Genomic DNA, 25189 nt, shown 5'->3' with positions numbered 1-25189 from the left:
TTATAAGTAATATAGAGATGATTTAAAGTATACAGGATGATGTGTGTAGTTTATACTCAAATACTATATGCCATTTCATTTAAGGGAAGTGAACATCTATGGAATTTGGTATTTATGGGGGCCCTGGAACCAATTTTCTGTAGATACCAAGAAAGACTCTGTGTATACATATTATATATTATATATACATAGATGGTGAATATTTATTCTCAGATTGAGATATATGAGTAAAAAATGTGAAAATCACTGTATTAGAGCAGAATGCAGAAATAACATATATGAGTTTTCCCTAACTTTGATTGAAATTTTCTTTCAATTTATACAGTGCTTAAAATTGTGAACCTTTTAATGTATTTTAGTAGATCTGCTTATGCTGGCTAAATTTTACAAAAGTTATGATTTCCACCAACGTCTCTTATTTTTGTAATAGACCACTTTCAGGATACTTGCCAAGCAGACACTTGGCCTTCTCCAAAAAACAACCCCTTCTAGATCTTCAGCACAAGTAGGCATGTTTGTTTTATGGGATACTTTACCCTTTACTTCATAGGTGGGTGTTTATCAACCAGAAGTGATTTTGCCCCACAGGGGACTTTTGGTAATTTGGGTTGTCACATCATGGAGGAGAGGTGGGAGGGATCATTTTCTGGCACTGGTAAAGTAGAGACCAGATATGATGCCAAATACCCTATAATGCACGGGAAAGCCTCTCCTACCCCTACGCAAACAAAGCATTAGTCAGTACAAATACAAAATGTTAATAGTACTGAGGGTTGAGAAATCTTGTAATATGGTTGGAAATTGACTAGGCTGGGCCAATCAAGTTCTCTCTCCAGAGAATTTAGATTTGGGATCTAGAAGTGCTGGTTACACTACCTTAGAAACATGAACTTGAAGAGATATTAAAGCTAATTGAGATTTCCATTTTTGGACTATGTATGTTAATGAGAAGCAGAAAGAACCAGTCCCCAAAGACACTAAAGAATAAAGCAGTCATACAGAGAGTTGAGGAAAGGAAGAATAACAATTTTTGACAATGTTTACCTCCTAGTTCTCTGGGTTACATGAGGTCCAGCTACACTTCTGTCCTTTGGTTCCATAAGAAACATGATGCTCTTCTAGTATATTTGAATGGAGGGTTTTTTTTTCTTTTCTTTTCTTTTTTTTTTGAGACAGAGTCTCGCTCTGTCGCAGAGGCTGGAATGCAGTGGTGTGATCTTGGCTCAGTGCAACCTCTGCCTCCTGGGTCCAAGCAATTCTCCTGCCTCAGCCTCACATGTAGCTGGGATTACAGGCATGTGCTACCAAACCTGGCTAATTTTTTGTACTTTTAGTAGAGACGGGGTTTCGCCATGCTGGCCAGGCTGGTCTTGAACTCCTGACCTCAGGTGATCCACTCGCCTCAGCCTCCTAAAGTGCTGGGATTATAGGTGTGAGCCACTGCGCCCAGCCTGAATGGAGTTTTACCACTTGCTGACAAATGCAGGTGGGAGGAAGTCCTGACTAAGAAAATCATCAAGTTATAATTCATGTATCAAATCATCAGACGTGAAATTACTTTATTTAGCTAATTTTTCATCATAGAAGCTATCCTTACTATAATCTAAAATTGGCTTAACAGCCACTGTGCTTACTCTACAAAGCCTACCAAATTTAAACTCAACAAATACATGTACCTGATAAACCAGTACAAATTTTATTTTATTTTATATTATTTTGTTTTTGAGACAGTGTTTCACTCTGTTGCCCAGGCTGGTGTGCAGTGGCACAATCGTAGCTGACTGCAGACTGCACCCTCAAATTCCTAGGCTCAAGCAACCCTTGCCTTAGCATCCTGAGTTGCTGGGACTACAGGCACGTGCCACTGCACTCAGCTTTTTTTTTTTTTTTTTTTTTTTTTAAAGTAATGACAAGGCTGTCTCTTTGTTGCCCAGACTGGTCGCATACTCCTGGCTTCAAGCAATCCTCTCTCCTTGGTCTTCCAAAGTGCTGGGATTACAGGCGTGAGCCACCACACCGGCCAAATTTTAGAATAGTATACAAGTTAACATAGAACTTTATTAAATATTTCCATTTTAAAAATACATTTTCACAATATTCCTGTGAGTTAAAGAGGGCAGTTACATTAACCCCATTTTACAGTTCAGTAAATATAAGCAGAGGAAATGATTAAAGGGTTAAATTTACACAGCTAATACTTGGAATTTTAACCTAAGTGTTCTTAGTCTAAAGACAACTGTTTCCTGGATACAATATTTTGTAGCACAGTTTGGTAGTCTAGGAAGCTGGATTTGAAATTAGCCAAAAGATACAAATCCCAGTTGTTTCCACTTTCTATCATGGGAAAATGACTTCATCTTTCAAAATATCATTACCACATCTATAAAATGGAGATAATTATACTTACCTGAGGGTTTTTTTGTTTGTTTTCTTTTGTTTTTCGGGAGGTTGGAAGGTAGGGGGCACAAAGAAATTCAATACGACAATGCAGTTGAAGCGCTTAAATAATTATTAGTGTATCCAAAACCCAATAAATAATAGCCGATATTATAATAAACTAGAAAGGATACTGTTAGAAAACTTATTCCAATTTAAATCTGAATGAATGAATATGGAAGGCAAACTCCTGTAGGCCAGTTCCACCTTGTGAAGTCTACTGACACCTGGTGGCTGGGACATGGAAGAGCAAAAGCCCTGGAGCGGGGTTGGAGGCTGCCTGCCCTTGACATTCATTACTTGAAAGCGAAATTTCTTATCCATATTTAAAGAGCCCAGCATCCTGAGGCAAAAAGTATTTTGGAACTACTCAAAAATATACTTGTTGTAAGATCAGAATTTTAGAATTTAGGTTATATTTTTTGAGAATTAGATCTCACGGGAGATTCCATAACAATACGAGACCTCCAGAGACCCCATACAGTTGTAACACACATGATTCATTTTTTTAAAGTCAATTATTTTCGGCTTCTGTAGATTTCCAGTGACTCTTCTGTTAATTAAAATGTATTATTTACTCTTAGGTCCACTAAAGATACACTTATATCTGACCCTGACTTAACTTTTAAAAAATCAGAAAACATGCTATGTAAGTTTTTGACAATATTCTGCTTTTCTAGATTGACTATATAAAAGTACATTTTAGAATCTGAAAGACATAGTCATATGTTATTTACAAGTGACCTATTTCCCTTTGACTACAGTAAATTCACTTTAGTGAAGGCTTCTCTGAAAGTATTCAACTTCATGATTTACCAAATATTTCCTTATTTTTTATGGATAATTATTCTTTGAGACTTTCCATACATTGGGGAAAAGAGAAAAAAGTATTAAAAAGTCCCACACCTCAGCTAAGGCAACTGAAGTGAAGCATATATTTCACTGACTACACCTTATCAGTGCTGACATCTTCCCACAGGTGTCTCCTAGCAAATGTGCTGGGAGTTATCCTCTTTGTCACTAAATGGTGAGAAGCCACGCTAAAGACAAATGGCCCAGGCTCTGGGAGAACAAGTTCATGAAAATGAATGACTTGTTAGGGTGAAATGAAGCAAAGAGTGGTGATCAGATTGAAAAACATCTCTGAATAGAGATACAGAGAAACAAAGAAACCGGTCACAACAACAGTGAGCTTCAGGGAAGGTCTGTGGGAGGCCAGAGGTTTTAAACAGAAGAAATGAAGAAAAGGTTTTTGTTTTTGTTTTTAATAGATTTAACTAAATAGAAAAAGAATGTGAACAAACCGTCAACTTACTATGAGCAACAGTTCACTATGCAAACCTACCAGACAGAAATTTCAGTAAAATGTTTTACATTTTTAGTAAAATTTAGTACATTTTTAGTAAAATTTAGTAACATTTTGCAAGTTATTTTGTGTACTTGTTTGTGTGCCACAGTTAGCTTGATTGCATGTTAGATAATTTAATTGTGTCATTGTTCCTCCATAGCATTTAATTATGTTCAGACTAAACTGAGAAACTAGTATGTTTTTTTAAAATGTTTTTGTAACATATGAAATATTTTTCTAGATAAATTCTTTAAAAAAAACTCATTCAACTTAAAGAAATTTGTAAATATTAATGTAAGTAGATAGTGCTTGTAAAATCTAACCAAGTGTTCCCCTCTTCCTGTGTTACTTATGAGTCTGATTTTCTGAAACATCATGAATTTATTATTCTTAAATCCTTCTGGATGTTAGAGCATCATGACCTTATAAACCTAACAAGACTATTTCTCACAGTGTTGCAAAGGGTCGAAAGAGAACTTATGATGGGACACTGAGAGCTACATTACATGTGGAGCAGTGACTCAAACTTGAAAGTACTTTTAAGCTCAGTTAAATGGTGGCTGCATTGCTCCATAGCACAGCTTAAGTAAATTGATTCAGTGGATTAATGTAGTCATGTCAGGGGAGACAAACTTATCTGCCATGTGAAGTCTGAAGCTTATAGAAGTATTATTTAGCCGGCTTACGGGTAAGAATGACAACTCTCTCTATTCATAAGAACTGAGTTGTAAGGTCTGAGCTCTATAGGTTTTAGGTATGAGAGAGACTAAAGTTTAAGAAATAAATAATAATGATTAAAGAAACAAAGTTATCTCTGTCCCTGAAAGATATATGAAGCACACTTATCTCATTTAAAGTAGATACTGCATGTCCTTTTTTATCTTTAAGCACAATATCAGGCCAGCTCTCTCCAGTCTCCCATTATCAGAAAGGGTGGTCGTTTCATTTTACACATTCTTTTTGTCCTGCTAGACCTGATGTTATCTCAGTCACTGCATTTTGAATGAGGAGGGGGAAAAAGGCATATATCCAAATATTACAGTTTGATTTTCCTGACCCTTGCATACATTTTGCATTAAAGTAGTCATAATTATAACCACTCAATATACCCTTTAGTTTTCTAAGTTGCTTTATAAGTGGCATTTCTTGCTGATAAGCTGATTGAAAAATGTGAGTTTGACAACAGGTTAAAAACATTATTTATTGTAGAAGTTGAAATACCACAAAATTAATGAAGAAATACATACTTTAACCACTGGAGTGAACAGACACACTTCTCTCCATTTAAATGTCATTAAACTGACTAATGCATTACTTTAGCCAAAAGAAAAGTCCTTTTGATGGGATTTACCTCTTACTTCTTACTTACTTATGACAGTCTTCCTAGACTGTCATAAGTAATAGAACCTGCCAAGTTATCTCAAAATCTTTTTTTTAATTAAAAATAGAATAATAGTAAAATAAAGATAAACACTGTATTTTGTTGTTGTTGTAGATAATTGTTAATATGGGTAGTACTATACTGGCAAAAGAAAACCTTGTTCCAAACAACATTTTATGTTATTTATAATTTCCATACAGACATTATAGAATATGCTAGGAAAATTTGGAACTTATTTAGCATTTTCCTCGGTAATTTATTATGTTTGGGCATGAAGGAAATTGGTTTTAACATTTGCAATATGTTAAAAGTTTCAGTTTAATAGTAAAGGTAAAAAATAAACCAAAACCTTAGTGTGGGTTATGCATTTTATTTATTCTTAAGAAAAATGTTAGAAATATATACATCTCCTTTTACGTATTCCAAAGTGTATCTGGAACTCCTTTGAAATAGAATAATAAAATCTAACAAAATGATTATATATTTTTGTTCCTCAAAATTTCAGCAGGAAACGTTGCAGTTGAAAATTAAATTGTATCTTTCTCCATGAAATTTTCAAGAATTTCCTGTAGATTGTGAAACCAAAATGACAAATTATGAAGATAATAAACTAATTATACTCACACACATGCATACACATATAATTTGTCTAAAGTGTAATTGTATTTACATTCTTTGTGGAACAATTGTTGTTTAAAAAGAAGGTGCCGATGTGGTAAATATCCAATTAGAGCAGAGAAAAGCAAGTGGGAGCTAATGGGAACTAGGGAAAGAGCTGAGCCAGCAGGCACCATCAATCAGGATAACAGCGAGTCTTTGTAAACGCCAACATCTTTAATTAAAACCCTTGTATTTGACTAATAACTTTACACATCCATAAGCCTTCTTATTGATTTCAATTATTCCCATTTTTCCTTTTTTGGACTTATAGTTTCTGGAGATATTTTGAAATTAAAATAAACATTAAAATGAGCTAATTACTTGATTACATTGAACATTTCAAAAAGTGCCCCAATAATTTACTGGTAGAAAATGAGAAAAATCTTCTCTGATGTGCTCTTCATTTTGACATAAGTTGATAATATTTGTTGTAATGTAATGACTTTTCTCAAAGATTTAAAAGAACAAGTTGTTTCAGTTTAACTACAGGAAATGTATATATTTAAAATACTCTGTATATTATGGTTTAATGGGATTCAGGAGATAATTCCAAGCCAAGAGCTTCAGGGGTATAAAGGTATATATAAAATTGTTCCTGTTCTGTGGGCATACTGTGGGTTAGATATAAGACAAAGGTGAGGAATGTTGGAAATGATCAAAAAGAATATTAAACTGGGACATCAGGTAACTAGAGATTTGGTCCTACCTCTAACTCAATTTAAGAACCTCAGTTTCAACAAGTTCCCTTATCTTTATCTATCTATCTATCTATCTATCTATCTATCTATCTATCTATCATCTAATGTGTGTGTGTGTATTACTACATATATAGTTATAGATTATATAGATACAGATATAGATAGATTGGGAGAATGCAAACCGTGGGGTGTTGTGCAGATAGCTATTCTAAGCAGAGAGATCAGAAAGTGAATACTCCCCATTTGAAGGATTATTAATAGAACACTGAGAAGAACAGTTAGATATATCTGAAAGTTCTACCAGTAAAATAATTTTGTTATTTTGGTAGCGATGACAACTTATTCTGAATTATTTGTGTCTTCACAGCAAAAGAGCTGACTGTCATTAGAGTAACTATATTTGACTATCAAAGAGAAAATTTCAAAATTACCTACATGTGACATGCTTCTGATGAATAGGACAGCCATACTATTTTGGCTACAGAAATGGAAAGAAGTGTGAGATATTATTCTAGGAAAAGCAAGCACTTACATATGACTCTCATGGTTTGAGAATTTCGCAAGCGTGAAGAAAGATATTCTCTTTAAAGTTCTGCCTTAAGATTATCTGAAATGTGTTATATTCTTTTTCAAATTAATCAATTTGGTTAAATAAATAAGTAAACAGTATAGGGATGAAAGAGGATAAGAAGGGGCAACTGGATACAGATCAACTTCTCTTGCACCAAGTCACATTTTTGCCCATTATATTAGAATAAATGTGAATTCACTAAATATCAGACATGTCAATATTCCATTTCTGAAGCCAATATAAATTTTATATATTACTCAACAATTTATAATATTATCATGGCTGCATCTCTCCATTACTATGGGCACTTTCCAAAGAAATATGCACTCTATTAATTTATGATGAGCTATAAAAACATACAAAAATATTTTTAAAAAATAATTTGTACATATTACTGTCTCACTGAAGACAGTTATTTTTGGTCTATCTAAAATCTTTTTGCCCATGAATTGTGTTATAATGGAGCTGATAGAGCGTTATGACCACAGGAATACCTACAAGTTTTGTTCTGATTTCAGTATTTCTTGAGTAACTGTCACACAGGGTGATTATTTTCCTCTTTAATAAGTATGTTATATGTATTTAAGATGTATGTAATTTCATTGACTAGAAAATAGAGAGAATGAGGGAACAGTAAAAAAAGACAGATTCTGATGTTAACAACTAGTTGCTGATAATTTAAAAGAAAAACCAAGCTACAATATTTCACCAAGGTGTAACCACAAAATTAAATGAATAGAGAACTACTGCATTCTAAGATAGAAATGCCCATGCTCTGCAAATGTCAGTTCTTCTAAAATTAATCTATATTTTTAACTATCTTATTCAATTATCAATGCTTTTTTTCTAAAGAATCTCTTAAAAATATATTTAATAAAATAGCCAGATGAGGCCGGGCATGGTGGCTCAAGTCTGTAATCCCAACACTTTGGGAGGCCGAGGCGGGCAGATCATGAGGTCAAGAGATTGAGACCATCCTGGTCAAAATGGTGAAACACCATCTCTACCAAAAATATAAAAATTAGCTGGGCATGGTGGCATGCGCCTGTAGTCCCAGCTACTCGGGAGGCTGAGGCAGGAGAATCGGTTGAACTGGGGAGGTGAGGGTTGCGGTGAGCCGAGATTGCACCACTGCACTCCAGACTGGCAACAGAGCAAGACTCTGTCTCTAAATAAATAAATAAATAAATGGCCAGATGTTTGAAAAGATTAACCCTGTGGAATGATTTTCCCTATCAAGTGTTAAAATGTTAAAAAGTAATAATTATTAAAACAGTATATAACTGGTTCAGAATGGTATTGCTTAAATGCAATCTAACAAAGTTAGACACTTGGAGGCAAGTGTCTATAGTAATTTAGTTTTTACAAAGGTGACATTTAAAAAAAATGACAAAAGCATAGATTATTTAACAAAGAGAGTATGAATAAATGATTCACTTATGGAATCAGGTAATGTTAGGAACCTTACAATAAAACAAAAGACATAAGATGGGTTATACATTAAAAGTTTAAAGAGCATAAGATAGACTATATAGATAGTCTATAAGTAGATAGACCTATACAGATTGATGAATTATAGATTAAAAATTTAAAAACACGTGATATAACTGGAAGTACTAGGAAAAAAAAGAGGTAAAACTTACAGGATGATGACTCTCTTTTTAAACATGACATAACAAATACAAAATAAAATGTAACAAAAAGATTATTTTCTGGCCAGTCACGATGGCTCATGCCTGTAAACCCAGCACTTTAGGAGGCTGAGGCAGGCAGATCACTTGAGGTGAGGAGTTCGAGACCAGCCTGGCCAACATGGTGAAACCCCATCTCTACTAAAAATGCAAAAAATTGCCGGGCATGGTGGTAGTACCTGTAATCCCAGCTACTTGGGAGACTGAGGCATGAGAATCGCTTGAATCCAGGAAGCAGAGGTTACAGTGAGCCAAGATCACATCACTGCATTCCAGCCTGGGCGACAGAGGAAACTCCATCTCAAAAAAAAAAAGGGGGGGGGATGCTGGGCACAGTGGCTCATGCCTGTAATCACAGCACTCTGGGAGGCCGAGGCAGGCGGATCACCTGAGTTCAGGAGTTCAAGACCAGCCTGGCCAACATGGTAAAACCCTGTCTCTACTAAAAGTGCAAAAAATTAGCTGGGCGTGGTGGTGGGCGCCTGTAATCCCAGCTACTCAGGAGGCTGAGGCAGGAGAATCCCTTGAACCTGGGACGGGGAGGTTGCAGTGAGCCGAGATCATGCCACTTCGCTCCAGCCTGGACAACAAGCGAGACTCTGTCAAAAAAAAAGAAAAAAAAAAGGAAAAAGATTATTTTAACTGCATTATAGTTTAGTCTGTATTTTTAAAATAATTTTAATTAAAAAGAATGGAACATTTACACAAGAAATCTGCAAAAAAATGCTTGATATTACTTATAATCAATGACATACAATTTTATAAATTAAAAACATATTCAGATAACTCCTAGTAAGAATGAAAGTACAGAACTTGGAACAATATCAGTTATTCTTGGTGGATTATAAAGAGGTAAAAATCACCATGTAGACTAATTTGTCATTTATGTCAAAGGATTTAAAATATGCATTTTCTTGAACCATGAAATGTATTATTTTAACACTCAGATTATCATATGCACAAAACAAATGTTAAATAGTGTATATTACAGCAGAATTTATAATAGTAAAAAATACAAACAGAGCAAATAGCTTAGAAAAAGGATTCAGTTAGGGTATATTCATACAATAGTATAATATAGAGCTTTGAAAAATAATACGGCAGAAGCATATTTATGCTTCTACAAAAGATAATTAATGATATAATATTTAGTTAAAAATAGCAAGCTATAAAGTGAGATAATAACTACCATTCATCGATTACTTAACACCAAGAGCCAATATTTATATAATGTCCACTGTATATTAGGCACTATTCCAAATTAATAATTTCCCATAATATATAAAATCTTTGTAATGGCTTCATGAGGTAAGTACATTTGTTATTTTTATGTTATAGATGAAGAACTAAAGCACAGAGAGATTAAGCAATGTGTCTAATCTAGCACAGCTATTGTGTAAAGTCAAAATTAGCTATTATGTAAAGTTGAAAATTATGTAAAGTCATCTCCAGAGAACTTCCTGTAGTTATGCATTGTGCCAGTTTTGTACTAAGAGCTTCACATGAATTATCTTGTTTCAACCTCATGAATCATTTCAGTATATACACTGGAAACAAGGTAGGAGAGACAAGAGGAAGTGGAGTGAGAGAAAGTTCTGAAGGAGGAGAATAAGAGATTTCTGCACGTAGAGGATTGTAGATGGATGGGATAATTTTTTTGGAGGCAGGAAGGGAGATTGTGTCCCCTTCCTGGATTTGAAAATTATAAAGATCTGCGTTATTTTGAGTTACTTTTGATTGTGTGTTTTGTGTTTTCTTAACTCTCATACCAGTGTGGAACCATAATAGGGATGTCAAGCATTCATAGAGACTCAAAAGTTGACATTGGTTGTTATTGCTGTTGTAAGAGGACAAATGAATTGTCTTCAATTCTACATATCTGTAGTTACTTATATTTCTCTGAAAATAGGTACTGCATATGTAATTTCAGAATTTTAAGAAAGGAAGTAACAACAAATATAATAAGTAATACACTCTTTATTGTGATATGACTTTTTTTGGCAAATTTTGAGGATTTCTGAACTTTCGTCCTGATCAGAGGGATCATAATTTTTTATCAATATATTAATCATGCGTAAAAGCTTTAATATCTATAGATTATATTATTTTCTATAAATGTATTGCTTAGAGAGGATCCAAAAAGTTGTTTTGCATTGGCCCACATTTTAATATACTGCCATGTAGGAGAAATTCAGACTGAACGATCCCAAATTTCCAGTAATGATGGTGGGAATAAAAAGCACAAACCTCTGAGAATGGTCAGTCTCAACGGCACAATTCTGAAGACAAGGCATTATGGCAGGCTGTATTGTGCAGTGATTTTCCATATCCTCTGGGATCCTAAAACTACAGAAAAAAGAAATTTTATCACCAGTGACTCTAAATTCCTGAATTCATTAGAAGGCTGATTTGCTGCACATGTATAAGAAAAGCACAGAGATTGGTTTCTCTAATTTCTTAATTTGACCTTTGTTAATGCAATAAGGCAATGCTTTCAGATTGCTGGTTGCAACTTGTTAGTAGATTATAAAATCACTTCAGTGCACCCTGCCCAGCAATACATTTTTATTGAAATAGGATAGATTGGAATGAAATTGACCAGATTAGAATCAAATGGAAAAGGCAGTATCAAAATGCTCTTGCATTAATTAAACTCAATATTATTCCTCAAAACATTTCATCAAGTATGTGTGTACTAAGCTATAACACAATGTTATTTGTATGTAAATCGTCATTTATTTTTTAATAAAAGTTTGAAAAACGCCACAAAAGTGCATTATTTGACTCATAGGAGGATGTATCTTTTTTTTTTTTCTTCTTTTTTTGAGACAGAGTCTCGCTGTGTTGCCCAGGCTAGAGCACAGAAGCACAATCATAGCTCACTGTAGCCTTGAACTCCTGGGCTCAAGTGATCCTCCTGCCTCAGCCCCCTAAGCAGCTAGGACTACAGATGCACACCACAATGCCTGGCTATTTTGTTTTTCTTTTTTCTTTTTGGTAGGGACAAGGTCTCATTATGTTAGCTAGGCTAGTCTCGAATGCCTGAGCTCAAGAGATCCTCCTGCCTCAGCCTCCCAAAGTGCTGGAATTATAGACGTGAGCCACTCTGCTTGGCCTGATTGTCTTTTTTTTTTTTTTTTTTTTTTTTTTTTCTGAGATGGAGTCTCACTCTGTCGCCCAGGCTGGAGTGCAGTGGTGTGACCTCGGCTCACTGCAAGCTCTGCCTCCTGGGTTCATGCCGTTCTCCTGCCTCGGCCTCCTGAGTGGCTGCGACTACAGGCACCCGCCACCAAGCCCGGCTAATTTTTTGTATTTTTAGTAGAGACGGTGTTTCACCGTGTTAGCCAGGATGATCTCAAACTCCTGACCTCATGATCCGCCCTCCTTGGTCTCCCAAAGTGCTGGGATTACAGGCGTGAGCCACCGCGCCTGGCCCTGATTGTCTTTTTTAAGAAGATAATCCCAAATGTGTTCTACGAGGAGAAAAACTAAACATATCTTTCTGTATATACTCCAAACATGCTTGTGGTATAACTCTTTTAAGTGGTTTCCTCTAAAAGTCTCTTTTTCTGAGGTATAGACTTCAGTATTGGCCCTCACTGGGTCTGAGATTTAAAGAGTATTTGAGTAATATCTTAGTTTTCATTATCGTCACTCATAGTCATGTTAGTTAAAATAGCCTCAGCCAAGCTGTTTTTCAGAGACGTAATATAGACACGTGTTTGATCACTTTAGCTGTTTGGTGTTGCATTTAAAACAGTTTCTGAAACTATCTTCCTCTCCCCTTTTAGTGCTTTTGATTTTTACATTTAGACACCTACTATTTGTGACTCTTAACTTAATGAAAACATACAAATGAAGACATATAAGAGTCAGAAAACTAATTTTAAACTCCACTTTGATAATAACTTATCATTTGACCTGGGATAAGCTAGTTTTTAAATGTTAACTTCTTCATTTGTAACACTGGGATAATGAACTTGCTCTGCCAAATGGACAGGTTATTTTAGTATAGGTTTTTGTTTTAATTCATGTGATATTCAGTTCATAAAGCTAAAAATAATAATGCCTTCCCATCAGTAAATATGCTTCCCTCAACCTACATTTTTTATAAAGTGATTACTTTATGATAATATTTGGTATATATGTGTGTATTTATATTTACATTTACACATAAGCACATAAAAATTGTGGGATTTTGTTTTGTGTGTTTTACAAAAATGGGTATGCCATATCTATTCTTCTAATTCTTCTATCACTTACTTTTGTTTCACTGCACATTATATTTTTAAAATCCTTTCATTTCAGTACATAGAGACCAATCTCATTCTTTTTTTCTTTTCTTTTTTTTTTTTTTTTTTTTTGAGACGGAATCTCGCTCTGTTACCCAGGCTGGAGTGCAGTGGCGCGATCTCGGTTCACTGCAAGCTCCGCCTCCCGGGTTCACGCCATTTTCCTGCCTCAGCCTCCCAAGTAGCTGGGACTACAGGCGCCTGCCACCACGCCCGGCTAATATTTTTTGTATTTTCAGTAGAGACGGAGTTTCACCATGTTAGCCAGGATGGTCTCCATCTCCTGACCTTGTGATCCGCCCGCCTTGGCCTCCGGAAGTGCTGGGATTACAGGCGTGAGCCACCGTGCCCAGCTTTTCTTTCTTATTTATTTATGTATGTATGTATTTATTTATTTATTTATTTATTTATTTATTTAATGCTATAGCTATTTCCCAAGTTATGGTTGTACAATAATTTACTTAAGCTATTCCTTATTAGGGGACATTTAGGTTGCATTGTATTATTCTCAGTTACAACTAATGAACATTTTTATATACATATTTGTCCACAGATGCACATTCTTCTGTAAGTCAGATTTCTAGAAATAGAACTACTTGGTCACATGTGAATTTACATACATAAATCTGATAGAGACAAATTAGTCTTCAAAAAATCATGTATCAATTTATACACCCACTAATAGTTTGCCCAATTCTTCACCCTCATCAAAACTAGAAACTTCTTGGAATACTCTGAAGAAGTAGTGATATTTCTTAGAGATGTCTGAATATTACTTTAGATTTGCTCATAAACAAGTAAGTTTATTTCTGTTTTAATTTTCTCATCAATAAAATGAGAAATTTGGACTAGATAGTGTGTATTGGTTCAACAGATATTTGTTGATTGTTTACCTAATATGATGCTCTTTTTTAATCTTAACATTCTTTGAGTACTTTCAATTTTTAAAAACATTTTTGAGACAAAATTTTTAAATATTTATTATTTTTCTCAAAAAATTTTAAATATTTTCTGCTGCATGGCCCAGGCTGGATGGCAGTGGCGTGATCTTGGCTCACTGCAACCTCAGCCTCCTGGGTTCAAGAGATTCTCCTGCCTCTGCCTGGCTAATTTTTGTATTTTTAGTAGAGACACGGTTTCTCCATGTTGGCCAGGCTGGTCTTGAACTCCTGGCCTCAAGTGATCCGCCTGCCTCTGCCTCCCAAATGCTGGGTGTGTAGATGTGAGCCACTACTCCTGGCCCTTCTGTGGATATTTTCATTACAAAATTGGCATCGTTTTTTTGCCACTGAGAGAAAGAAACTCATTCAGATGTATATTGAGTGAGAGAGAGATTATATTTATTTTCCTCTACTAGCATTTTGGATAGGGAATTAGAATAAGCAAAAGAAAGAAAGTAATTTTTGTTGTCGTTGTTTTTGTTTGTTTTTCTATCAGGTTAGATGTGGAGATGTTCTGTTATAATGCACAGTGATTTTAAAAATTTGAATACCAACTTTTCCATATTTCTTGGTTTGTGAAAGATCTATGATATAATTATTACAATTTTTTTCACTTCTTTATCTGCAACCTATCATTTATTGGCAGATTGTAAGGTGCAGACCTCAGTTCTAATTTTGAAAAATATTCTTAAAAAATGCTATGGTATTCTTATGCAGATTCATACTCTTCCTTCATTGCTTTGAAATCAGTATCTACAGGCCTGTGAGGAATATGCAAAATAACTCATACTGTCTCTCAAGAATATTTTTATAGTTAATGTAACAAGGCAATATTGTTTTTTGAATCTTGACTGACAATCTGTGGAGATGCTAATAGCCTATTAAGAAGGGAGAATTTCCCTGGTGACCAAGTGTGTGGTTTAAAATCAGCTTTAAGGTCCCTCGATGAATCATTGATCATGTCTTTATAAAACAGGTTGAATAAAACTTCATTAAATAAATGAATAAAGCAGGTGGTGATAACGAATGGATTAAACAGAATCCCTTACCTCTTTGACACAACTAGCAATATTATCATGTCATAGTCCATGGGTCACCAGGGATTCATCAGGTCAAACCTGATTAGTAGCTGCCAAAATGTGGGCCTACTCTTTTTGTGTGTTTGTTTTTTGTTTTTTGATACGGAATCTCACTCAGTCACGCAGGCTGGAGTGCAATGACGTGATCTCGGTTTACTGCAACCTCCGCCTCCCGGGTTCAAGCGATTCTCCTGCCTCAGCCTCCTGAGTAGCTGGGATTACAGGCACGTCACCACGCCTGGTTATTTTTTGTATTTTTTAGTAGAGACGGGGTTCCTTTTTTAGTAGAGATGGGGTTTCATGATGTTGGTCGGGCTGGTCAGTCCTGACCTCGTGATCCACCTGCCTCGGCATTCCAAAGCTCTGGGATTACAGGCATGAGCCAGTGCGCCGGGCCTGGCCCTACTTTTATTAACTGACTCTGAATGTCAATTTCAGGAGGGACTGTACAGGTATTTGCTATGTTTTCCAGGGGAACTACAGAGGTTATTGCATTTTGGATTAAACGGTTATTTTACTTGTGGAGTATATACTTCATGGTATGGCCTGGTCGGTTCATTTAGAGTAGCTATCACCAAACCAATTAGGAATTAGGAATAAAAGAAAATTAGTTTTATTTTATTTTGTGTTGAGAAAATGTGTATGATTGTGGTCATTTAGAAGCCCAGATACTTTCTGATAATTCTATTTTGCTAGTTCTATTTTTATTTTTTATTTTTTCAAAAAAGATCTCTGAGAGCCTTTTTAAATACGTTAGATCATACATTGTAGCTGGTTAAAAGAATTGAAAAATCCTTAAAGTGCAAAATTGTATTCCTGTGAAAATTAGGATGTAGGCTTCTGATGAGGCCTTACTCTGTGAAGCAACAATTTTTGACTTATTTCTTCTGTGATTTAATATGAGGTAGGAAAGGGCATTCTAGTTTAAGACCAACCCAGCTCTGATTCTACCTTTCCAACTATGGGAAACTTTCATTAGAAATAAGAGAGTGTTTTAGAGCAGAAGTTTGGAAATACTGCCTTTAAAATCTACTTCTAAAGAACGTAAGCCTCCAAATAAAAAAATAAATTTTCTGACACCTTCCCCAGACTTACTGAATCAGAGATGGGCTAGACAATAGGAGATGGGCTAGACATCATTACTTTAAATCTTTCTATTTAGCTTTTAGCTTCTACCTGGCCCTGGACACACAAATGTGTTCAATTATTCTCCTTTGGAAGAATTAATAACAGTGTATAGTTTGGCACTAGTTTCATTGAACCTGATTTTTTCCACAGTTTAGCATGCTCTATAAGTAATGCCACTTCTTGGATGGTCTGTGATCTTTATTTGTTTCACTTCAAGTGTATCCTGTTGATGATAGTTTCTTAAAACATGTTACACAACCCAAAGTGTTCAGTTTTTTAGTCACAGTTTCATCATTAATAGGAATAAATATTGAATTTTAGAGCTAGAGGGTACCTGTAGAGAACATTTCATCAAGCCTCCTATCTTTAATTAAGTGGATGTCTAAAGCATGTAGAAGAGATTTCTTTTAAAATACTGACAAATAAACACTTAAGAAGCCCATTACACTGTTTTTATCCCTCTAATAGTCAATAATTCTTCCTCACATCCAAACATATCACTTCTACTGTAACCAAAGTATTTCTCTCTTCTAGTTCAAACCTCCAAGTAAAAATAACTGGAAACAGTGTAATAAAAACATTCCATTCAAATACTATCTAGTTAATGAACATGCTATGTTTTATGAACATAATTTGTCAAAATTTTGACAGCAAAAATAGAATAGAGGCAGCATAGAGGTATAAGTCTTTGCATAAAAATTGAAATAAAATTTAAAAAAATAAAATAAATATGCTTTAAAATGTGTTTAGCAATGGATTAGGGATTGCCCCAAGATACTTGTCACTCAGACAGCTGCTGGGTGAGAGAAGTGAAATTTTCTACTGGTATCTCATTTATCCTTAATGTTTGTCGTCAGAACCAGTGAGGCAATACTTCCATCGAAAATATAGGTCATTTCCCTCCCAAATTTTCCTATGTCTACTTGCACATCAATTTTTGTTTGTTTGATTTTCCAATTAGTGATGGAGATCTTTACAACACAAATAGAAAATTAAAACAAGAAGTCACTGATTAAGTTTCAGACAAGGAATAATCAGTCAGTCAATCAAATGGTATAAATGACTTAAAACTTTTTTCTCTCATTTGACTGGTTAGAATAAAGTTTCTCAACTCTAGACTGAATATTGGAATCCTAGAGAGCTTATTAAAGCTATCAAAGCTCCTAGAAAATCGCCAACAATTTTGATTTAATAGGAACTAGGTGATTCTCAGGCATTGTTTTGTTGTTGTTGTTGTTGTTTCCAAATGCTCTATATTCTGCTACTCAATATGGGGTCTGTAGATGAGTAGGCAGAGACATTATCTGGGAGCTTAATAGAAATGGGCTTATTAAACAGTCTTGGGTCCCACGGATACCAACTGAATGAAAAGTTTTACTTACAGAGGAATTCTAATATTCAAGTTTGAAAGACTCTTAGATGAGCTAATATACAACCCAGTTCAGAACCACTGGCGAGAGGAAATGAAGAGAATCAAAAGGCACTGAAGGAGAGAAGACATAGGAGATAAGGAAAGAGGAAGGAGATGGGGGAGGAAGAGGAAGTGTCAGAGTGTAAAAAGACACAAAGACTTTGCCTAAATTTATCCTTATTTCTATTGTTAATGGGCTAACAGAGATCTTTTGTCACTGTGATGTCAGTGCTCTGTTTTGCATTATTTATGAATATCTTTGTCTTTTTTGCTATTGTTGCTAGGAAGCAACAATAAATGTTTAATTAGTAAATTGCCAAGCCTCTTCGAGTAAAATAAATTTGTTCTATAGGAGTAACTTTAATCACAGTATTGATTATCATTATATTGAAAGAAGTAATTAAGCCATAGTTCTTATTAGTTATACACTGATAAGATTAAACTACTTAACAATTTTTTAATATTTTTTGACTTGATAGATATTTCCTCAGTAGTATTGGCTTACCACAAAATGTTTGATTCCTTAAATGTTACCCATCTAATTCTCATGGATGTTTTGAATGAATTCACATTCCCCATGTCAAGTTTACTGACCCGAATATAAGGAGTTTAACGTCCCAGTTTTAAATTTTATATTAATCACATTTAGTGTATACCATCAATGAATAAGCTAGTTAAAATTGGACCCAAATATTTTAATGCACCCAGTGAAGCAATATAGAAAGGATACTAAATACAAGGAAAAAAATGTAATGAAATATTTGAGCAAGGGTGGTATTAATAAAAACCAAAGCAATTATAAGTTAATGTTCCTACAGAAGCTGACTTATCTCATTGATTTCAGGAATTGTTTTTTGCTTTGTGTCTCCATCATAATAAAATATGACTATAATTTTATGAGTTTATTCTCATTAAGTAATGCTTATTAATCAAAAAAATGCTACTAAATAAATTTACTCTAAGATGCCCTTCCACTTGTCTTGCATGTAGCCTTGAATTGTACAAAGGGAATGTTTTCTTTCTTGATACAAGTCGCACATAATAATACAATGAAATATCTTTTAACCCCATCACTGTTTAGCTATTAAGCTTGTTGTTTTGTTCTTTTTGTCTACCTTTTATGTGTCCAAATGCTTCAGGCTGACTGAATTTTCATTTGGAATTAAGGGACGCAAAAATCTTGATGGTGAAAAGCCCTATATTAAAGGTTGAATGTAATTTACTTTGAAATAAATCAATTATAGACTGATTTTGGATAATAAAAGCCATAATTCCCTTTTAACATGTTAAATAAAAGTTGTAGAATGCATCTGCATTTGGATAATAATTTACAGGAATTTTTTGCATGTTTCTGAAAGGGAATATAGTATCAGAAACCAGCATGTCGTGAAAAAATATGAAATATTTGAATACTATGTGGAAAAAGCTGCTATTTTCAAAAATTTAAAGTTTTTTCAACACAAGTGATTAAATAATTTAAAATATTTTAATAGTTCTGCGGTATAATAATTGCTATTGAATCTAAGATTGTACTACATTGGATTATATTTGTATAATATTATTTTCATATTTAAATAGTGTACTCAATGAGAGAAATGATTTTAACATGAACATTTAATACATAATTTAAAACTAAATTCACGGTTACTTGTCTTATTATTTTAATTATTTTCTACATTAATTTTCTCATTTGGCAGGAAAAGCCAAAGTAAATAAATAAAGAGAAACTGAAACATTTTGTCTAGTTACTTCAAATCACCATGGAGTTAAAAATAAAAAGTAACACTTAGACATCTGTCTATGATTAAAATATGATGTGACTTATAAGATTGTTGACTCCATGCTATTGTTTTCCAGCTGAGCAATAGCTGTCAAATAGAAGCAAATTGATAAACTGTCCTGTGATAACACTTTTCGAATCTAGTTATTTATTTATTTAACATATGTCTGCTATTTTAATTAGTGACTGTTGATGCATCGAAGCACTTTATTGAATTTGGAAGAGAAGAATTGTGTTGGAATTTATTCTGTACAAAACTGTCAATTAAAAGTGTTTCCTTTAAAAAAATTTTATTTATATTGGATGAATTACTAATTAGGACATCTAAACAAATATACCACTTGGTTAAAAGGTAGAAATATCAATATAAGCATGATGTATGATATGAAGAGTTCATGAAAGGATATAAATGTTTTGGGTATATATATATATGTATAATATGTGTATCAAATATAAATAAAACTATGTAAATGCCAGTTACAAACATAGTAATACGTCTAGAAACAAAATAAATGGAATAAATAAATTGTGAAGTATGTTAGATTGTAATTGATGCTGTAACAAAATACAGGAAGGAAGGAAGGCTGATGAAAGAGAGAGAAAGGGAAAAAAGAAGATGAAGGTTCATGAGGAGTCAGTTGATTGGGAAAAATTCAGTATTAAACAGGGGCAGACTTCACTACAAAGGTGCGATTTGATCAAAGACTTAAAAAAAGTGAAGGGACAGCCCAAGAAGATTTGTTATGTAGAATTTTGTACCAGAATACTAATAGAAGAAATAATTTATTTTGAAGTTTAATGTAATGAAAATTGCAAATACAAAATATACCTTCACAAATCCAGATATAAAAATGTGATTATTTTCCAAATCTTCTATAAGCTTATGGTAAAAAATAGCATGTAACCTTATTTTTACAAAATAAAAACATGACAGAGGGTGAGTCCAAGTGCCATTTTAGTTTAAACTCTATTTGATGTTTGTATTGATTATACTACATAGAGAATAATTAGATCACATCAAATGGAAGAATATTCTTTATATTTCAATAGTGTGCATTATTTTATTAATATCACCATCAAATTCAATGGAAAAGGATCCAACTAAAAATATGCAATCATGAACTAATCAACAGCAGAAATTTAAGGAACATTTAAATCTTAGTATTTTAATATTTGTCTCTTTATATTTATTAGCAACCTACCTCTTTAACTCTATACACCTTTTTATCTCTCTGATAAATATATTAAGCCCCCAGGAGATACTGCCATTGAGTTGGCAATACATGATTTACCTATTTACTTGAAGGGGATATTTACTTATATTGTGTATTAAGTACCAACCCTGTGTTTAATCACTGAAGATTAAAAATTAAGTAAGACAATAAACTTCAATAAACCCATAGGTTAGTAGGGGTGAGGTGGAAGCAAATATGAAAAAAATACAATGTATAAGTACAGTAAAAATATCTAGGTTGATGAACACTGTTTATAGGGACCATGTAAAGCACTTTGTACCTGTGTATTTATCTTCAATTCTATTAGATGGGTACTAACTCCATCTTTTAAAATGGTGAAGTAAAATACAGAATGGTTAAATAACTTGCCCATATCACATGGATATGTTTTGGATTGGAGCCTAGATCTTCAGACTACATTGACTGCTGCATTGACTTTATCTTCTTGCTTGTTCAGAAGCAAGAGTGAGAAAATAACTCAGCTTGGAGCTGTGTCTGGAAAGGCTTCAGAGCAAGTATTTCCTAGGCTGAGGGGCTAGGAAAGGGTTTTAACATGGAGAAATGCCTTGTGAAGAAGCAACGAGAATCACAACTGAATTGCAAGTGGTATTTCTATCTGGCTGTACGTGAGAAACAGAGTAATGTGATTCCTGGAAGGGCAGAGATGTGGTCAACTTATGGAGGGCTTTTGTCCCTTGCTTAAGGTTTAATTGTTTAGTACAGGGATGGTCATAAGTTTCACACTGTGAATTAACACTGATTTATAGGCGTTGTCTTACAGGTTCAAGCCATTACTTTTAGGGCATTGTGGAAGATTAACTGGAAGGCAAAGATGGGATCTGAGAAAACTTTTACAACACTATGTAATCATTCGAGATAGGCTTTTGAATAACGTTGGAATAGAGAGGAGTGAAAATGCTGAGGAATATTTAGAAAACAATTCCTAATACTTGGCAATTTTATTAGGTATGAGAAGTGATGATAAGAGGATAGGAGACAGAAAATGCATTGCAAATTGCTAGTGAGCTACTGGATATATGGTGCTTCCATTAATTAAGATAAGGGAATGTAGAAGAGAAGTACACTCAGTAGTGGGTGTGGGAAGAAGAGTTATGTTCTGTTTTGTACACCTTGCTATCAAAATGGGGACTTCTGCAGACGGCTGGAAATGGATGCTGTAGCTCCATAGAGAGCTCAATTCTAGATCTGAAAGTCAGTTACTGATAGATAGTATGCTAAGTAGAAGATGAATGACTTTTATACAGGAATGAGCCCATAGTCCCCCCAGAATTGTCAAGAACAAGTCTGGGGAATGCTAATGTTTATGAGGCAGTCTTGACAAGGTAGCAACAAGAAAGCTTAGAAGAGCTGTTTAAAAATGTAGGAAGAAAGAAGGCTGAAGTGGAAATACAGAAACCATGAAGTGATATACTATACATATCCTGTAAAATTCGTACCTTAAATACTCTAAAAATATTTTTGAAATAAGTGAGATAAGCAGAATTGTGTCTCTTATTACCATAATGTTGATGGATAACCTTTAGCTTTGCTTTTGGTAAAGTATACCATGATATGATGCTGTCAGCTTGGATTGAAGTATGCAATAAGAAAGATCAATGATACTTTTTATTGTGTTTACTGTGAATGGTTTTCTTTCCTTCCTTCTTTCTTTCCTTCCTCCTTTCCCTTCCCTTCCCTTCCCCTTCCTTCCTTCCTTCCTTCCTTCCTTCCTTCCTTCCTTCCTTCCTTCCTTCCTTCCTTCCTCCTTTCCTGATGTAAAATATTATGTGAATTAACTAAACATTTATATATCCCTTTCTGCATTGACTACTAAAAGTCTTAGACCCATTTCTGGGGCCACCTTCTGTTAGGACCTTACTATACACATTGTATGAATTGACTTCACCTTTCCTAGCCTGCCAAATATCTCATTTAGTTATATCAATTTTCCTTTATTTTTAATTTTAGAGACAGAGACCTACTGTGCTGCCCAACCTGGAGTGCAGTGACTATTCACAGTGCAGTCATAGCCCACTGCATCCTTGAACTACTGGCCTCAAGTAATCCTCCTGCTCAGCCTCCCAAGTAGTTGGGATTACGGGCACACTCCACTGCTTCAAATTGGATTCTTTCTTGTTAAGTGGTATAATCATCATAAAGCATTGTAATTATTTGCTGAAACAAGAAAGAATATAAAAATGAAATAATTATATATTAATTTTGGAGATTTTTGTATAACAATTTTGATCTAGTTGCAAACCTCATTCATTAAATGTTTGTTGAACTGAGTCAAAGATAGGGTGAGAAACTGTCACTCCAGAACTCTGCTTATGAGTTTCTCTTGGTGGCAGACTTTGATCATGGTCCTATCTCTGTCTTCTGCAGTGACAAGGACGGTGTGTGCAGAACAATGTGACGGCAGATGCTACGGGCCTTACGTCAGTGACTGCTGCCATCGAGAATGTGCTGGAGGCTGCTCAGGACCTAAGGACACAGACTGCTTTGTATGTCTTCAGTTTCTCTCTTTTATTATCCTGCTCTCCTTTTGAATCTTTGTTTTATTACAATAAGATCAACTTTAGCCACTTTAGGATAAAGAAAAATGCTCTGCCCTCCTCGAAGTCATTCCCTCACTAGGTTGGCTATTGATTAACTAGAATTGTTCTCTTCTGCTAAATGAATTGTACCTTTCTGATATAATTTATATTACAAATGAGATTCATTGGAGAACATATTGAGATATCTTTCTATAATCTAATAGCATCCTTTCCCAGTAATGAAGTGATTACCTGTTTATGTGGTTGCATCATTGAGTTCTGTGAGTGGGAGCAATTGCATTTTATTTATTGAATATAAATTTCAAGATTATAGAAGATATATTTATGAGTTTCAGTATTTTCTAGTTTATATTTTTTAAAGGGAATATTATTTTAAAAGTTTAAGATTTATAAACAGTTTGTTAGGGACAGTTTTTAATTTTTTTTGATGTCATATTCCTGATACAGTACTCTTTGTCTTTGATATACATTTCAGCAATTCTGAGTTGTATTTAACTCAATTTCGTATACCCAGAACACCAGCTTAATTTTAAAGCTAAAAATCATAAAAACACACAAATGTTTATATAGTTGAAAATGAACACAGAAATTTTTTCTCTCAAATATCCAGCAAACAAACATATGTAGTAGAATTGATCTTTTTTTTTAAAAAAAAAAAAAGACACTTAATCCCAGCAATGAGCAAATTATATATTAAAGCTCTTACGATATAGACAGTAATTTCTTAGTTTTCTTAATATCATAAAGAATATAATCATCTACACTCATCCTATAGTGAAACAAAAATATGTATTGCAGAAGTGGATAGGGAGGAAGAAGAAAAGGAAATAAAAATGTTACAAATTTAAAGAAGATACTCAGCAGGTCTTGAACTGAGAACCTTCCTCTGTCTTTTATCAGACATACGATGGAAGCTTGATTCTGAAGACACTGAACACTGCAGGTGGTTCATTAACAATTCCATAACAATAACAACAAACAAACAGCAATAGCAAAAACTCTCACTTAGAAGTTTTGCACTGCAATTTTTTTCATGGTTCCATTATCATGATAAGCACGGTGCTGAGTGAGCTTCAAATTATCATTTCATTACTTTTATGGAATGGTCCAGTGATTCCACTTTGGCTTTTGGTACAGAATGTTCAAGAATGCCAGACTAAGGCCTTGGTATAAGTTGCATTGTTTTGTATGCTGTTGCAAAGCTAAATTTGTCTTATTCCTCTGGCTTATGTTCCTTTGTTCCCAAGCAATCTGTGTACAACATTGCATAAAATATGTTAGTAAAGCAATTATAAGGACACATGAAGTTTTATAGCCATAAATTAAAACTTACTGAGTTTTCTAGATTGGTTTCTAATAGATTCTTCCTAGAATGTGTCATCTTAGTGAATAATGTATCATCAGTAAGTCGTGTTCTGATTATGCATCTAGTAGACCATCATCAGGGTATTGTCGTGTTTATGATAAAGTGCTCGCTAAAACAACAATTGATGAAGCAAATGCTTTGAGGAAACAGAATAAATTAATTCTTATTAATAACCATATGTATTATTTATGATTAAATGTAAATCATAGCTTGAGTTCATATTAGCTTGCTTTCCAAGGCCTAAATTATTCCTAAAAAGGCTTAATTTCTCAATTAAAAGAATGAGCTCGTCCACAATTTTGTTAATCACATATTTATAGGTACTTATACCTATATTCTGTTTTTATATCAAATACCCACATCTCAGGTGATAAGATGGTTTTTAATTCTTCCCAAATGAATTTGCAGATATAAATAAATTATTAATATAAATATATGAGTCAGCAGAAATGAACTATCTTCTACATGGTGGCTTTTACTAAATGGAGTGGCATTAGGAAAAAAGCCATACTAGAAATGACATCATATTATTTAATTACAGGCTGACTATAGCTAATTACCTCTTTACATTTTGGCATTAACCGTATTTGTATTTGTCTAGTCACCAACCAGAG

At 34.1% G+C, this 25189-nt stretch overlaps 1 protein-coding gene across 4 annotated transcripts in view; it reads left to right on the top strand.

Annotated features, from left to right (window-relative positions):
* Positions 1–25189, top strand: part of ERBB4 (erb-b2 receptor tyrosine kinase 4) — a 1160906-nt gene that overhangs the window by 795693 nt on the left and 340024 nt on the right. For all 4 annotated transcript variants that reach the window (XM_007966140.3, XM_007966143.3, XM_007966144.3 and 1 more), the window contains exon 6: positions 23037–23155. In XM_007966140.3, coding sequence (XP_007964331.2) covers positions 23037–23155 — 119 coding nt within the window. The remainder of the gene's footprint in view (positions 1–23036; positions 23156–25189) is intronic.

This window comes from Chlorocebus sabaeus, chromosome 10 (genome assembly GCF_047675955.1).
Source record: "Chlorocebus sabaeus isolate Y175 chromosome 10, mChlSab1.0.hap1, whole genome shotgun sequence".
Lineage (NCBI taxonomy): Eukaryota > Metazoa > Chordata > Mammalia > Primates > Cercopithecidae > Chlorocebus > Chlorocebus sabaeus.
The sequence above is the reverse complement of the archived record's forward strand: the minus strand, read 5'-3'. Positions and strand labels throughout refer to the sequence as shown.